Here is an 18,459-nt window from a genome sequence, read left to right on the forward strand (position 1 = left end):
GTCAAAATTAAGATTTATGTGTATACAAGCCAATGTCTATGTTATTATTGTTTCGAATAGAATAGGGCCTAGTTCATATAATTATATATAAAACATTAATAAATGGCGTATAATTGATGAATTGAAATAAATTGAATGATTAATAATACAAATATCGCTACAGACTACACTAAATATTTCGCAGGTCGCAGTTTTAAGTGTTGTCTTAATTCCACATTCTAAAAAAAAAAGTGGCGAATGCTCGAGTCTACACCATTAAAACTGTACGAATAAAACAGATATGTTTTTTAAAAAATATTTTATTTTATAACACAGCAGCGGCGCAATAGAAATATCTTTGCAATGTTGTAGGGATTTTATATTATTGAATTTCTGCTCGACCTGATGTTTTGACCTTGCAAAGTGCGAATCCTATCCTACATGACCTTGAATATAAGCCCAGTCACAATTTAACGTCTTATTTCAAATCAGAGCTGTTACCAAAGATCAGTAATAATAAGCGTAGAAAGAACATAAAAGCGCTCACGTCTAGCTTATAATTCGTAGAGTAGATTTCACTTAATAAAAACACCACATCACGACAAAGCAAAGAGTTCACTTAACTGTAAAACCTCTTTCATAGTTACAACGTGTAATTGTCGTGACCTCGATACAGTTTCAGAATTACAACTGTCACCGGTGAAGATGTCTTCGCTCTACTTACTGAGACTACGGGTTCGATTCTTGACATTGAACCCTATGCATGTTTCTTGTCTGTAAAGAGCGAGTATTCTGCAGACAAGTTTAATCCAAACCCTTCAGCACTGAAGCCTCTCCAGGACGAGAAGTCTCTTACAAACGCATTTTGTCTGGGATGGGTATGTTCAGCTACGCTAATTACCTGTAGCCACACGACGCTGTTAAACCCTTGAAGCCCGAAACTCATCTAAATATAATTTAAGCATTCAGTTCCTACCTCAAAGAAAGCAACGTGTCTCCATTACAAAGATCAGTTAATTAAAGCTGTTATCGGGAAATAATTGCTGTTTATTCTGATAATCATAAGAGACCCATAAATATACTGCCGGCAAAAAACTCATAAGGATTCGTCAAAACCGATGGTACATATAGTTACCACTGAAAGGCTGAAGTTAGTATACTAATGATCGTTCGGGATATGGTCCAGTAGTAGATTCTGTTTATACGGTAATCAACTTTGGGTTTCATAAAAGGGGGATATTTATTGTTCATTGCAGTAACTATCCTTAGTTACATTCTATTTCAATTCATTTGGTTCTTAGTTTAAAGCAAAAGCAGTCTTTAACACCATAAAGGAAGTGGGCATTTAGTTCTGCAAACGGCCACTGCATGTAGCCCAAAGACTAGATTTACCTGACAGTGGAATCAAAGTCAGAAGAGGCTATTTATATTTGTAATCGAATGGATGATTAATCAGCACAAATTCTTAATTGCTAATCCCATGTCGATGTTTAAATAGGGCCCATTATTCCGTCAATCCAAACAGGAATAAAATGAAAATCCGTTGTGTACGTTGTCTAAATTCAGGTACAAATCAACGCCCCATAGCATCGATTATCCTCACCATACTGGTCTACAGAAACTGACCGGAAGCAGTAGGCACCCCCGAAACGTCCGTCAATTTCTAAGATAATACATGACGTAATATCCCAGAGACGTGTTATGCCTTAAACCTATTATTATTATTATTATTACTATTTAGTGTTCTGTCTGAGGACCGGTCCATATGAACAGGATCCTTCCATCCTTTTCTCGGACTGGGAGCTGTTCATATACGTTCTTGGCAGATGATCCAGAAGTGGTTTGCCATTGCCTTCTTCTGTGTGTGAATGGAGTAATTGTTGGGATGCCACGGAGAAACCGGGGAAGCCCCCGGAGGAAAACTCCGTGTTGCCTAGACCACGGCCTTGCCCAACACAAGTTATAAATTCGGGCACCGCCGGGAATCGAACCCGAGACTCCAGGATTACAAGGCCAGCGTTCTAACCGCTAGACCACCGTGGCTCCTTAAACCTACATGATAATAAAGTTAAGTTTAGAAGAATATCTGGCTCTATTTAACTAACTTTCCATACTTCATATGAAAAGTTACATCATGTCCGTGTCTGCAAATCCCAGAGAGAAGTGGAGGTCGTCTTACTTCTCCCGACACCACTATTAACTTCTGAAACAGTGACTTTCATGAAACTCGGTATGAAGCCAGCGTTGCAGCTTGCCTGTACCGCTTATTTACACGACTAAAACATTTAAGGACGGCGGCCGCTTGAATTTATGAGTTGTGCCACCAGCGAAAGAGCCCGTTCTCCTTCCGAAATAATGAAATTGGTTATTTATTATACCAGTCTTATGAATATAAGTTACATATCTGTTGAACACTGTATCCGCTACGACGCCACACGGCGATCGCCTATAAATTCAACGGTTGCCAAGCAACGAAACTACGTTAAACATAAATCGCTCTTGCATAAAAATACCGCTCATGGTCGGCTTATAAGGTACAAGCGGAGTTTTTGGCGGTTGTGCCGGGATACGGCCTTCCGACTGTGGTGTCTGAGAACAGGATGTTGTGAAGAAGTTTTTGGTCTTGGGTCTAAGGCTGAGGAAGTAATTAGCGGAGTATGTAGCACGCATGGGGTAAATGGTAAATGCGAAAACAGTTTTAGTCTGATAACCTGAAGGGAAGAGACTTCTTTGGCGATACAGACGTAGAAGAGAGTATACCATTAAAATGGATCTTAAAAATATGGCGAGTGTGGACTGTAATCACCCGATTCAGAATAGTCCAGTCACCGACTGTTGCTAACACGATGAAAAAAATTGGATACCAGGAAAGAATGTAAATTATTTTACTAGCTTGAAATTAATAACTGCTCTTTTCGGTAAGGTTGCTTTCAACCAGGTGTAAAAATCACGTGATAATTTGTGGAATGACTAATGCATCATGCAACCGCCTAGGACTAACGGATGACTAATGAACAGCTACTCGATGCACAGTGAATGAGTCAACAGTTTTAAATTCGGACAATAAGCCATTATCAAGCATGTGTCCAGTTTATTAACGAGCTGCTCCTCATACGTTCCCGTAACCACATCGGTGAATCTTTTAGTTCTCAGGATGAAAGAAGTTTATTCATTAGCGGTTCGGGTATCGCCTTCTTAAGGGGGAATCTGCTCCGTGCTGTACTCTAATTGGCTATGAAAAATGGTGTTGCTTTATGGCCCAATATCTTTGCTTCCTGGTCAGGGACAAATCACAAGACAGCAGACTTCTGGGCTGTTGCGCAGTAGACGTTAAACAACGTTTCAAAGGCGCTTGCTGCCTCCATTATCAGAGCAATGACCATCGCACTGATGATGACGGCAGCAGGGACCTCTGAACAACACAATCAACAACTCGGAAGACCATTTCAAACTCGCCGCCGTGAGAACCTATGATCGCAACAATTTTTATGTTGTGTGATATTCCATTGCCGTTACTTCAAAGCTTAAACTTATAGGCTATAAATCTATAGGAGGAATGCGATTACATTACACCACTAACACCAACGACAAGAATGGAGCATAAAATCAAGAGTAATGAAACTAGAATAACATTTCTTTTAGTGGTGATGGAGTAGAAGCCACTCAGCACTCCAGAACAGCAAATTCAACGCGATTTATCGAAAAACGATGAACAGCAATTCAGCGACTTCTAAACCACTTCCATTAGACACAAATTGACGTACACACAAAACCATTTCAAAGGGGAGACATTTCTTATCAACCGTTCCTCGTTAAACTCTGAAAAATAACGTATCCTCAACGCCAAAAGACAACTGTGAGACAAAAGTTAATTTTATTATTCCTTGTATAGTTTCCACACCAACAAAGACCATCGACTTCATCGAACGCGAAAACGAGGAAACACGAGATCCGCTACTTCACTTTAAAATAAAATGGACACAGAAGATGGCTGTCTTCTGGGTTGTGGCGCTGTGTAGTCTGGTAGAAGTTTACCGACATTTCAATGGTGCTTGCTATTTCCATCATCAGGGCGATCGCCCTGATGATGGAGGTACACAATACGGCACTGAAACCCAGAGGACAGCCATCCTAAGATTTACTTCATCTGCCACCAACTGAAACTACAGAATCGCATCAAGTATAGTAGTAGTAGTTTTTGGCCGGTGGAGAAGCTACCGGAGCTGGCGGACGGGCCTACTCTGTGTACCTGAGGTGGCACGGTCAGTGTATTTCTTTTGTTTGGGCGTTCAGTCACACAAGCTCCTCGGTGCAGTCAGCATTATACTATCGCACAAATGACTCGCTCCTAGCCTTCCCTTTGAAAATTCCACCGGCCAAAAACTACTGCGCCGACTACAACTGGAGTTTGTAAGATCAGCACATGACAGAGCTCAAGAGTAAAAATCCGGATCTCGTAAAATACAGTAGAATAGATCAAGTTACCCATCAGCCTAAGCATCATCCCGTTGACCTATCTGTAAAAGGGAGGTTGAGGGCAAATCACGCACTGTATAACAAGGCACTGAACGGATGTAAATTATACCGTTTAATTTTGACTCACAGCTGACATTTGCAAAAGATTGTAAACAGTCGGCAGTAAGTTTGACCTGAGTAAACAAATCCGTATTACTTCTTATAACCGATTTAGATCCAAAGCCCTTCGTCCCACCAAGAAATTCTCAGCACCCTCTTACTGTGAAATACGTCGCGCCTTTTTGAAGAAATAAAACACTTACTCAGAGGACAGACCTCTCGTTCCTTCTTTTGGTAAGTTTTCTTTCGTTCGTCAGTAACTGTACATAAACGTACTTCGGAATGTCTCAGTTATTCACAAGGACATTCGATTCAAACACGGAAAAAGAAAATGAGAAAGGAGACACTGAAGAGACATTAACTATAACGCAGAGGTGTGTTAACTCTTTCACGACTGAAGTTTATCTAAGCACGTACACATTCAGCTGTTACCCCCAAAATAACGCACTGCATGTTACAAAAATCGCGGACGTCGGAATCATAAATTACGGACTTTGCTGTTCCATATACAGAAACTAAACAGCCGATTAAATTGCGTTTGAAAAAAAATAACAGCGGTTTATTATTAGAATAAAATTAAATCGTGCTCATTTTGTGTTGATGAACTTCCGATTAAAATAACGTTTAAGTTGGCAGTCGTTAGAATTTCCAACTTCATGCCACAACCGCAACACCCACAACTTTACAACCTCCATGGAATCCTGACCAGCCATCTTTCCTACCTGTCGCGTACCTGACCCAAGCCACTCACGGGAACAGTCGAGAACGCCAACACAAATGAATATCTGAGCATTCATAACAACGTCACAGAATAAGATTAAAGCAAAAAATATGATATTTTAATCAAACACAGTGATTCTGACACATAAAATGCATTTCATACTAATTAATCTCACCTCTGACAGATCAGGGTCATCGCGAATTTTCTGTTCCACTGTCTGATTCCTGGCAGTCGCCACCCTGTTAGACACCACGAACACAATCACCAGCACCGCAGAGGCGCAACCCTGCCACCGTGTTGTCATTCTTTCACTGATTCTCGCCGCACCACACACTAACAAGTCCAATGTCCGCGGCACACTGACGAGGAGTGCATGTCCCGCTCCCCACCATCTCCTTCCTATTGTGTGATGACGCAGTTCCGCTGGTGACGTCACACTACGCCTGCCATCTAGGCAGTCCCGTAACGATCTCTTCTAAAGGAGATTGAGATTGTATAAGATTATAGAAGATTGCGAGGGATGTGAAATGGAGAGAAAATTGGGATTTGAGGACATCGAAGGGATGAGGAAGTCTTTATATGATACAGATTCATCTTGGACAAACAGAGATGGGCAAAAGTATTGGATTATTACCTTGAAATACGCGGGATCGTAACTATAAAAGGCGGGAAAATATAAAATTCAAAATTTGAAATGTTATCCAACTGTTTTCAACTTAGCACTGCGGGCAAACAAATTGTGAAACCGGTGAGTGAAGATGTTCCTTTTGCGGAATACAATCTCTTTTTTTCTTTTCTTTTTTTTTTCCCTTTTTTATCCCTCAGAAAAGAACTGTCTCTTTGATAGTGCAGGGAAAGGAAAGCTGTAAATCTTCGCGGTGCGTGCATGCGCACCAAGTCCGTGTGTTGTTTACTTATCGACACTGTGCTACTGCAGAAGTTACGGCTTCTCAGAGTGCTGGTCAGTTGATTAATTACACTGCAATTTGTTTTGGCCCTGTTCACTGTCTGAGAGATGTTTAATATACCCGTTGTCTTAGAAGGAGACTCTGCGGCTTACTACAATTATACTGGCCCAGATATATTTTATTTCGTTTTGTCAATATTAATGACATTACTCAGGATGAAACACTGAACTGTCTCTGGCTACAAAATGTGTGTGCTGACTATTAGATAACCGTAAATTACATGTAATATAAAATCTTGAACAACCACTTACATCTGTAACAGTAAACCCATCCTCCGATAACTTTCTCGCAGCTGACTAATTCATTTCCACTGGTGACCATGAACTAAACGTGTCTTCAGACACCATCGTCAAAACCTCAAGTCCTACATAAACTTGTCTTATCTGGTCTTGACTAACCGGAATGCTTCCAACACTAGTTTTCCGTCCTACGATGACTATACCAAGAAAGTTCAATCGATCTCCGCAATTTAAAGCATCGTCTTCAGAAAAACGGGATGTTTAATGTATAAACAAGGATAATGGATGACAACAATCCCGTAGTTGTTTAAGTTGGTGTGTTATTGCATCGAGGGGCGTCCATCATACAGGGAGATGTTGAACATACAGCACTTAGCAGAGTTATCTTACTTGGGGCTGCTCTGTAATATACAGTACACAGCACAAGGGGCATAAAAAAGCTTTATACTCAATCAATTACAGCTCAATTATGTTTATATAATTAAATATTAGGAACCTTTTGTGATATTTCTGGTTCTTGGGTTGTTACTTTGGGCTACGAATACTCCTCATCGCCCTGATGATGGAGGCAGCAAACACCTCTGAAACGTGGGTAAGCTTCTACCAGATTACACTGCGCAGAAACTCAAAACGCAACCATATTCAATACAAATAAACTTCTACCAATCGTTTTTAGACTTGTTTTTCGTATGTTATGTTGGTTGCCTAAACTTAAAGTACATTCCTTAGAGACCGTCTTTAACTTATTAAGACAATCAATCACCTATAACCTTGAAGGTTGTCAGTGCAATGTTAAGAAACTGTTATAGACCCTTACTCTCATATTACATTACAGTCGATTAAAGTGCTTAATATTGGGGATTTCTTTCCGACAAAAATCAGCAGTTGAAGGAGTATATTAAAATCATTTATAATAATTTTAGGTGTCTTACAGCATTGTTATTTAGGCCTGTATGCTCTGTAGCTTGAGTGACCACTCTGGAATTCTTAATTGCGTTTCCTACGTGTTTCATGACGACAATACGCGACATTCCTGTGTTGAGAGAAAAAGATGACCTCCCCTTTTGTTTTTCATCCTTCAGCGCTGACAAAACTAATTCTTCTTCGCTGTGCTTCGTATGTAACTAGGGGTGTAGAGAGAGAGAAGGGTAACTCTGAATTAAATTACTAACACTAACGTGCACACCTCTAAATGAGTAGTGCGCTGGGACATAAAAGGAAATTCAATTATGAGTTTGGTTAATTTTCACGCCATCGCCACCATCACTGGGCTGAGAGGAACATTCCGGACTCCTTCGCGTCCTTCCCTGTAACCGAGTTAGTCAATTTACATTTCAAATCTGAGAGCGCTTAATCATACACTATTGTGTTACGATCAGGGACTAGGCTAACATGCACATGTTTCGTCTACTACATCTTTTACGCAATGTGCATGTATATGGCATGTTTTACAAGAGAAATAAAGGGGAAATCTGTAAAAGGGGGGTAAAAATGTCTAACTACATTGAACACAGGAGAATGTTAATAATCGTTAAGCTCGTTAAGAAATTACCCGCCTTATATGGAACCTGAAGGCCTGTTACGTTGTTCACAAGAACTCTCCCAGGTTATGTCCTTAAGATCCCTTTTAATATTATCATCCATCCACGTTTCTTCTCTTCAGGTTTCTCAACCAATATATTATGTGCATTTATCTTTTTCTTCAGTTTGCGATATATTAAAATTTTCAAAGTTTCTGAAACTAAAAGCAAAATTAAATGATCGAGTTACGACAGTAGAAGCAGACACGACTACAGAATACAAAGCACCGACAAAGTTAACTTTGGCGAAAATTATATGAATACTTTCAACTAGAACGTAAGAATGTGATGCCTTGCAGGTAAAGCTTAACCCGAAAGATAAGCCACGCGTTAAGCGGAGAAATTCATGTCAGAGAGAGCAGTAATGCAACAGCGAGCAGCCAGTTGTTTTCCGGGAAAATGATTTCTGTCACCAGGTCACCAGTTCCAACTGACGATTAATTATCCCACGTATGCCAAGTATTCCATCTCCGTTAAATGTAAATACTAAATATTTGTTACATTAAGCAAAGATAACGTAAAAATTACAAAAAAGCTACATAATTTGCATTCACCACTAGATACTATTAGGATGGTAAAAACAGAACACGCAGCAAATATTGGGTCAGAAGATGGCTGTCTTCTGGCTTATTGCGCCGTGTAGTCTGGTAAAATTTTACCAACGTTTCAGAGGTCCTTGATGCCTCCATCATCAGGGCGATGAGTCGTCGCCCTGATGATGATGGTTAACTTCTACCAGACTACAAGGTGCAACAACCCAGAAGAGAGCCATCTTTAGACTGACCGCCGTGAGAACCTCAAATCCTGCATATCGGGTCACATTATAAATTCATACTATAGACTTTTCCAAACCACATATCAAATTACTATATGTATGAAGTGTCACAAAAGTGAAACATTTACGCTATGAAGCAGGAATAAGTATCGACGAATTATGCCGTCAAGTTCAAGAATACAATTTCCGATAAACGCCAAGCTCAGGCGGCAACTTCTTTGACACGTGTGCATTGCATTTGGTCGAATTACAAATCCAAAGGCGTTCTACAACGTCATCACTGTTACCTAGGGTATTCATTTTCCAACAACGCTACTTGTTCCAAGAACAGAAGCATTAAACTTGATCATTGTTGCACCATAAGGTACCTACGGTTTAAGAATCGACAGAGAGAGAGAGAGAGAGAGAGAGAGAGAGTGTCTCTCTACAATTAGTTGCCAGGAAACACGGAAAGCAGGTGCCAGCTGTTTGTTGGGACTTGATGTATACGTGAGTGTAGCGCCCAAAATACCCAATTAACTAGAAATCGGTTCAGTAATTTCATAGATAACGTGTGGTTACCAAAACAGATGAGAAACCAAATGTAATTACGTAACCCGCATATCTCTTAAATAGCTCTGAAAATTAACTCGGTGAAGTGAACGGAATCTCCCGTAAAAATCAAGAAACGTAATGTTAGTGCCATTAACATTATTAACCTAGAAACACATGAGTAATAATAATAAGACGCATTCCCCCCCCCCCCCCCCCCCCCCCCCGAGGAAAGTGCCTCCTATGTCAGGTGTACGTGACCTGAAGGAGACCGGGTGGGCCTCAGAAACGGTCTGAACGTTACGGCACAAACAACCCCCGCCCTTTCTGTAAATAGAAACCCAGTTGTCCAGGCCATAAAAATAGCTCTCATATTTGAACTAGACCGACTCATGAACTTTACTAATTTGACAATTTTTTTAAAAGAACGATAAAACATTAAATTCTTTGAAATAATCTCATTTCGGGTGCGTTTACATCAACGCGGAACGCCTATTAAAATCGCCCAGTCTCTACGCAAAAGACTCGAGAATGGCTGAATCGATTCTCATAAAATTTGATACTAGATATTGTTTTAATGTGTTGCCATATTTCAGTTTTGATTACAATTGGTCAGCAAAAGAATACGAAGACTTACAACCATTACTGTGAGTCGAAATAACTGGATACAGAATTTCCAGGTTACCATGGATACTTTCGTAAAACAAGACAGAGTTGTTACGTTTTGCGTGCATTTCCCAATTTGTTTTCTTGGATCCTGGACACATGGAAAACATGACAATGAAAAGAAAATAAAGCGAAATGTTCCTGTCAGTAGGACTTGCGGTTAAGGCATGAATTGCAGTCATGACAACTGCCTGGGTTTTTTTCAGCATGAATCTCCTTAAATACTCATATCACGTAATTGCAACCTAGACATTGATCCACTTAATTCGGATCGCTGCGACAATGGTTCTCTGTTCCCGGGTCATTACGCATTGCCTCGGCAACCCCGCACATATACGTAGCTACACAATAACTATCGATTAAATTAGATACTCCGTGTCGACAAAACAGGTTATTTCTTTATCGACAGTGCCCTTACATTGACGCATATAACGCCATTTACAATAATGTAAGGTTGGATATACAATTGGCGCTACACAGATCTTGCTTCCAGAGTCCAGGTTTTGTCCAACAGCTAGTGCAAAATCTAAAGAATGTAAGAAAATATTTACTGACGAAATGGAGTTATTGAGCTTCTCGTGGTTAAATAATTACAAATAAATAAAATTTTGGTCCCGTATAAAATCGGCAATAATCGGTTGCAGTTCCGCCTTGCTATGAAACTCTGGAAATGTTTTCTGAGGAATTTAATCTGTAAGACGTTTTTACAGCCAGATAAATTTCATTCTTGTGAGGAAACGTCGAGTTATTACTCTGCCTTTGTTTCAGTCTCGCCTCTAAAATACTTGGTAGTTTCTGACGATATAAACCAGGGTTGAATGAGTGGATGAAACATATCTGCAGGTACACATTTTACTGATTGAAGTTTACCTAGACGCAACCAGGAAGCCCAGTTTTCATCTAGAAAATTAGACTATTGAGATCCTAACTTCAACATCACTGATTAAGTTCTTCGATCGTTCAAGTTAAACAGATTGAAAATGTCCCATCTTTTTGTCAGACGTCACTGGCATCGTACACCCTTCGGTTTAAAAACGCAGAGAAATTTTAGGGGTCGGCATTCAAGCAATCCTTTCAAACACTCTAACTATTTCGTTGCACAGTTTTTACGAATGTATTAATGCCTGTTATTCCCAGTTCTTTTCCAATATATGCTTTATGTTTATCATCGGCATTCTCATCCTACGACCGTTTTTTCATTCCGGACAAATGTAATAGAATAATAGGTACGATATTACATACTCTGTAGAGCTTAGTAAGTCTTACTTTTGACATTATAACGAGGAACTCCATGGTTTGGGCAACCCTAATGTACAACAATATTTCACCTTCTTCCTTTAAAGTAGCATCAACATTTCATATGACTCAAGTCATCTATATACTTTATACACCTTTGGCACTATTTATAAAATAACAAAACACAGGCCTGTTAAAATCGTAACAACATCTAGAAAACAAAACTTTCTAACTAGAAGATCCTCTTAGAGTTCGCAAAGACAATGAGAAAGTCGTATGAAGGAGCTGAGCTTCTCAGAGCCTATAAACCGCAAACAAAAAAAATCAACTGCTGAAACAAACTTCAGGCTGGCTTTCCACAGCGCAGGGGTTAAAATCTGAAATTTATCTAAAACGTTTCTTTTTGTTTTTATGACTTAAAATAAAACTGCAAAAAAGAAGAAACACCGACAAACACAGTCTTCTACAGAGCGCGTAATAACTTTAACTTCCGAATTTGTATCTTAGGTGGAATAATCGGCAAATCCATGCCAAGAAGGTTTCTTAATTCTATCGCAGTTTTCTTCGTAAATGAAGGTCTTACAAAGTTTTTATGCGAAACTATTAGCGTTGAGAGTGTGGTGTGCAGTAGACATAAAACAAGAAACGAAGTTAGGACTCCAACGCACAAATTTTCCATATACCTTCTCTACGGATTTATATAGGCATATATTACCAGAGCCACGGTGGTCTAGCGGTTAGAACGCTGGTCTTGTAATCCTGGGGTCTCGGGTTCGATTCCCGGCGGTGCCCGAATTTATAACTTGTGATGGGCAAGGCCGTGGTCTAGGCAACACGGAGTTTTCCTCCGTGGCATCCCAACAATTATTCCATTCACACACAGAAGAAAGCAATGGCAAACCACTTTTGGATCATCTGCCAAGAACGTATATGAACAGGTCCCAGTCCGAGAAAAGGATGGACGTTGACGGTAATAAGCCTTTCTTGTGTTGAAAAGTAACACAATTTATTGCAGAATTATTGTTAAAAATCACATTAAAATCACAACATTTATAAAAAGTATTTTTAAACTAAATGAAATGAGTAAAAACATCTTCACGGTTCCTAGGGCCAGATTTCTGCTAAAGGCAAAAACACAAAAACCGACCGTCCAGCCACTCGCTATTTGTGAAAAGCGTAGTCGGACTTCACTTGTGATGAAATTAGGTCAGGTCAGCTTACGTTACGTTAGTTTGCGTTTACGCAGACGATCATGGGCTGTAGCATCGTCATTCTGCATCACCAGTTCAAGGAACTCTAAATGTCGATACAATCGATACGTGAAATTCAAAAGCAACAACTTGGCCGCTGAGTTCTCTAGCTTCGTTACGAACCAAGTGAGTGTTTATAGAGAAACTGATTTCGTATTGCGAGTTTGTGGGGCTCAGTATCTGACGTCTGTCTTACTGTCGTTAGGATAATTAAACCAAGAAGGAACCGATGCTTACGATATGTATCGTGGGTTGTGGGAATGGATACAATCTTTTGGTCGAAACACTTGATATAGTGAGACTAATGCGTGATGGGAAGGTAACATTGAAGTGAATGATCCAAAAGAAATAGACTGTGACGGTGTGGTTTGTAAATACGGCGATAAACTTTCGGGTTTTACAAAAACACTTGAATAACTACCGACTGCTGAAAAAGAATCTATATCATGGACTTTATTATATTATGAATAGAATACTATATAAAAGTATTGATGGGGAAAACGGTATGAATACGTAAAATTATGCTTACTGTCTGTCACGCACAAGTCGCTTTATCTCATATTTGATAATTTTTAATGCTTTCTAAAATTACAAATATATTTCTCCTGGCTTTAATTTAGCTGTAATCCACTTCATGAGATGTAGATACTTCAAAATATATTGCTAAATTTAATTATCTTATTCCAGATTATAACAAATTTTTGTGTTTATTTCAGTATAAAATTGTGTAAACTTTTTAATAACAGCAGCAACACGATGTGCTATAACAACATTAATTATTAATAATAAATTTAATTTTGTAAGGCTGTAATCTAAAGTTGGATACAAGTTGTGAATATTCGTATGTTCTAGAAAATGATCTTATGTGTAAACATCGTTTGTAAGTTGAATAGATTTTAAATAAAAATAGCTAGAAATGAGAGTTGCTTCTGTGTTGCGCGCAGAAATTTCTGCTGTGTCGTGTAACCCTATGCAGAATGCTATCAAAGCACAGCGAAATGAGATGTGGTGTAAAATTGTAGACATCTCTCGAATGGTATAACAGTTTACATCAACAGTAATCTAAATTCACGACGAAAACTCAGCGACAGAGCGATGCGGATAAAAATAACAGATAATGTTCAGTGTCAGGTGAAACATCAGAAATTAATTCGAAACAGATCCACTCATTTTAAAAAGTTTTGCAATATGGAGTACAATGCCAACTTATATGTACCACATGATTTTACATTTAATAGCTTTGCGTTTTGTTCAAAAAGAGTATTTATGGGTTTCCTACAATTCTCAGAAAAGAAGGCGATTATTTCCTGATTGAACCTTATGATGGATACGCGCTGTTTTCTTTGAGGTAGGAACCTGCATTTTAAATTTCCCTTAGATGAATATAAAAATACGAAATGAAGCAGACTTTTTGGGATTAGAGCGCTTGTAGTCTCGTAGATATGGACCGACGTTTTAGAGGTTTGTACTGCAAGCACCTCTGAAACGTCGGCCATTTGCTATGCGAATATACAGCGCAACACCCGTGAATACAGTATATTTATTGTTCACAAAAACTTTGTACTTTAAAATGTTAACAGGAGCCAATTAAATAATTCAATTCAATTAATTTATTTACGTGTTTGCCAACAGAAAGAAGCCAATAACAGGCAAACACTGATAATATATACAATAATAATGAAAAATATTACTAAAATGAGATTAACTAAACTTATACATGTACAGTATTAAATATTACAGCCAAATACAGGAAAGCTCAAAATAGAAACAATATTATACACAAAGAAAAAAAAATAAGAAATATAAATAAAAACAAATAATCCACCTAGGGAACACTAATATAATTATAAAACGTTAAAGAAATACAAAAAACAGGTAACCAAGCTAGATCATCTATCAAGACAACCTATCTAGATCATTTCCCTTATTGAGAACACGCCCCCAAGGGAGACAATGTTTATGCCAAATACGTCCAAAGATTTATATACGTCATTTGAAGCGATGACGCACCTGACTGAAGGACTATGTCTTAGCGCACTGCTCGCACTAAAAGTAGAAAGTTCTCTTATTTATTTACGTAAACCAACAGCGTCCATAATAATAATAATTGTAATTATAGTAGAATAACAGCTGTGAATGTATAGCTATTTGCTACGTCGCACGTTCAAATCCTGCCAGGAATATTAATTCTCCATTGATGATTATAGTTACTATCTTTATCCCATGTCCGTGTGTGTACGACCCAAAAGAGTTCAAACTAATTGGTACTGGGACGGAATTACAGACATCCGCAAATGCCAGTACAAAATAAATGACAAGAATAATCTCATAAATTACCAAATGGCAGCAAATATGAATGCGGAAGACAAAAACTGATTGTTTCCCTTTGATTGCCGGAGGGCAGATTTGAAACAATAATCGGTCTCCCAATGTACTATACGTCGATAATGCTCCCACAAGCTATTTATTTATCGTCACAGACCGTGAGTGAATAGCGGCTTAAGCGGAAGGAGACACGGTGGATCACTGAGACGAGAGGACGTAAGCTTTGAATGTGACCAAATAATACAAATACCCGTTGATTCTCTAAAAGTTTGTGACAATGGTTGGAGTACTGTGTTGTTCATTGTCCATTGTCTAAAGTTTGGTATTCACTTCGATTCCAGAGTTTGCTGTAGTTCTGTCTTAGGCGGCTGGTTCTCATCATAGTGACAGATTTTTATGATATTTTATTGTTTATGATAGTGGCAACGGTTGGTAACAAAGCCTTTTGAATAATAAGCTGGTAAAACAGGGGTAGTAAAAAAACACAAAAGTGATAGAAAGTCAGTATCAATATCTGATAAAACGTTATCATAACAAATACTTGACAAAAGATGAGATTTCAGGTTCTAACAGTGCCGACTGGATTGATATTGCGCAGTGTATTTTGGTATAAATTTACTTGCATTTCAGAGGTACTTGCTGCCTCCATCATCAGAATCGAAGAAGAGGTCATCTTCACCTAACACAAATCTTCCTATCTGCAACCACCAATTACAGCATAAAAATCCTATGACTTGCGTAAATTCTGAAACTAGATTCACATTTGCGCATTTAGTCACAGCCAAATGGCCAGAGCTGCCTTCTTCATGATGCACTGCAGTTGTTTTTACTGCAAGTCGCATTCAGTTGTTCATAGCGGAATTTAAATTAGTTACATTTGGCACCGGCCGCCGAATTAAAAGCACGTAGATGTTCACAGAAAATTGGGCAAGTAACTCGGTATTGTTTGTGGAATAATTTCTGACGAACACGAAAATTCTGCAAGCATTCTCATTTTCGAACCCTTCTGCTTTTGTAACAGTTACTGTGTTATATTAATGTAAGTCACGAAGCGGTGTCGATCTGTGGGCCACTGGTCCGGAAACATTGGCTTAGAAGGCATCAAAGGATCTATATAATCCGTTTAAACATGGCCACAAAACACGGAATCATAAATAATACTTTAAAAATAAGTAATTGCTCGCACGTGCTGTATGCCTGCAGAACTGTCGCACCATCTCCCAAGACAAAATTGCAAGAGAAGTTGCCGACCACGGCAGGCTGTAGGCTGAGCGAGACAGATCCAGTTTCAAATACGTTTCCTATTCTGCTTCTGATATTACAATAAAATAAGGCATGTTTTGTCAGTATTATCTTAAAATCCTTTCTGGAATATGTCCTCAGGAAAGTCGAAGGTAACCAGGAGGGGCTGTAACATACTGATCTAAACTAAGTGATCGCATATTCAGATTATGTTCATAAATTATCTCACAAACGAGTCAAGAAATTGGTCTAGAAGTAGACACAGATGAAAATGAATACATAAAGAATGTTATATTTAGAACACATTCCTAATTAGTTTATATGGACCCCTTCACACACACAGAACTTCTAAACCAATGGCAATATTGAATTCTAGCAGCCGCGGCCCGTTGTCGCAGTTAATGCACTGCTTAGAATCGGTACGGCCGTAATTTCAGCTGTTTTATCGCGCCATAAGCACTTGTTACAGATAAACACAAAAAATGTCTAAAAATGTTGTTGCCAGTCGGTGTAATGTTATCTTATTCGGCATTTCCTTATTATGTTCGCACAATTGGCGTGAACAACGGCCTAGCAACTAGAGTGACCTTGATTCGAGTATCACGGTAGAGGTTGGGAGAGTCAGTTATGGTGGGGGGTTAATTTTTGTGTTGTGGTTGTGTTTGGGCTGCGTTTTAAACGGTACAGCCTGTGTCAACACTACGTGAGAAGGTACATACTGGGATAATCAAATACAGAAGGACGAGATGGGGCATCTATATAGCACGCATGACTGAGAAAAATGCTTACATTTAGGTCTCAAAAAAGACAGATTTTTTAACACGCTGAGCGACTGTTAGATTCTCAAAAAGAACTCTACTGTATGGAGATAGTTCGTTATTTGAAAACTAATGGTTAGAGTCAATTAAAAGCTGAAGACAGAAACGCTAGTGGAATTTCATTAAAGAGACATGTGTACGGGCAGACAGAAATATATCGATCAGAGTTTCCTACACGGGATTTTATCCATCGGGGGAACGCTCTGTCCGGAATTACAGAAGCACGCACTAGCCGTTCGCTCACCTTAGTCTACTCTCTTTGTCTCGTCGAGGTAAATTTGCTAAATTAGCCCCAACAACACAGTTGCTAGGGGTGGAGATTACTCATCGCTCATCTGTGAGCAGCTCACTTCAGTGGGGATTAGCTGCTGTACGCCCTCAGCCAGCATACAAAATGCATCACCATTGACAACCCAAGCTAATGACCACCGCTACAATGCAGAGTTCTTAAGAAAAAGATAACTGTCGCTCTGCCTATCAAAATTAGCAGGAATTTTATAGAAGCAGAAAATACATTATTGGACTCTACCCTGAACTAAACAAATCCAGCCCACTTCTCCAGACCCTATTTCTAATAATCATTTTAATATTCTCCTCTCATCTACACTTATCTCCTTTCAAATTTTTCGACCAAAACCTTGTTTGTATTTCTTATTTCATTAATCTGTGCTGTATACCCACCCCATCTCATATTTCCTTATTTAATTACCCCCCAAATAATTTGGGTCAAATTCAAATTTTGAAGATCATTTTGTAATTGTCTTCATTCTCCTGATAGTTCACCTCTCTTAGGTCCAAACATTATCCTGTGTTCCCTGTAAACTAAGAAACAAACACAACAGCTCATATAAAAGTCCATATCTCAGATGTTCTGAATACGTAATCCAGTTCTCATCGCGACTATCGATTGTTCCCTCATACATAAACTATGTAAAGTTCTAGAAGACAGTACTGAAGGGCTGAAAATGGATGCCTGCCCTCGAATATTATACACGCCACATAATAACCGGAGTTATGAATACTTTGTAATAGCATCCTCCCTCCCCCAAGCTACCGCAGTCTAACTGATGAATATGATTTAGGCTCGTAGAAGGGTGTGGAGAAAGGGTGGGTGGGGGTTGAACTGCCGCTGGCGCAAGTACGATTAATAAGCGAAAACCACGTTCGAATTTACCGAAACACAGCAGACTATTTAGCTCACTCTACTCAAATTAACTTCTGAATCCATTCAATTTGTAAATGTGGTTCTGTTGTTATAATTTTTAAATAAGTTAGTATCACTGGATTTTATTCCGTTATAAGGTCAAAAGTTGACATGCAACATTGGTATCCACCTACAACTTCGTCTCACAGAGCTAACCTTATTCACTGGACCCCAAGCTTTTAACCTAACGGTGCAAAAAAAAGTTCCCAAAACGTTGTGTTATATATGGAATAGCCTACTAGATGATGAAGGAATTCTACAAATTTAGTAAAACTAATGTAAATAATATACGTCAGAAACTTCGGTTATAATAAGAAGACATTTCTTAACCAGCTAATTATTATCAATTA

The 18,459-nt window shown here is 38.9% G+C and overlaps 1 protein-coding gene across 3 annotated transcripts in view; it reads right to left on the minus strand.

The window, feature by feature from the left end:
* Fas1 (fasciclin 1 Fas1 domain-containing) overlaps window positions 1–18,459 on the minus strand; it is a 125,286-nt gene that overhangs the window by 105,310 nt on the left and 1,517 nt on the right. For 2 of the 3 annotated variants that reach the window (XM_022063371.2, XM_087343076.1), the window contains exon 2: window positions 5,451–5,750. The exons of the other annotated variant lie outside the window; for it this stretch is intronic. In XM_022063371.2, coding sequence (XP_021919063.1) covers window positions 5,451–5,579 — 129 coding nt within the window. In that variant the 5' untranslated portion in view covers window positions 5,580–5,750. The remainder of the gene's footprint in view (window positions 1–5,450; window positions 5,751–18,459) is intronic. 3 annotated transcript variants of the gene reach the window in all.

This window comes from Zootermopsis nevadensis, unplaced genomic scaffold, assembly GCF_977971745.1.
Source record: "Zootermopsis nevadensis isolate Lab colony 2312 unplaced genomic scaffold, Znev_1.0 Znev_ptg000001l, whole genome shotgun sequence".
Classification (NCBI taxonomy): domain Eukaryota; kingdom Metazoa; phylum Arthropoda; class Insecta; order Blattodea; family Termopsidae; genus Zootermopsis; species Zootermopsis nevadensis.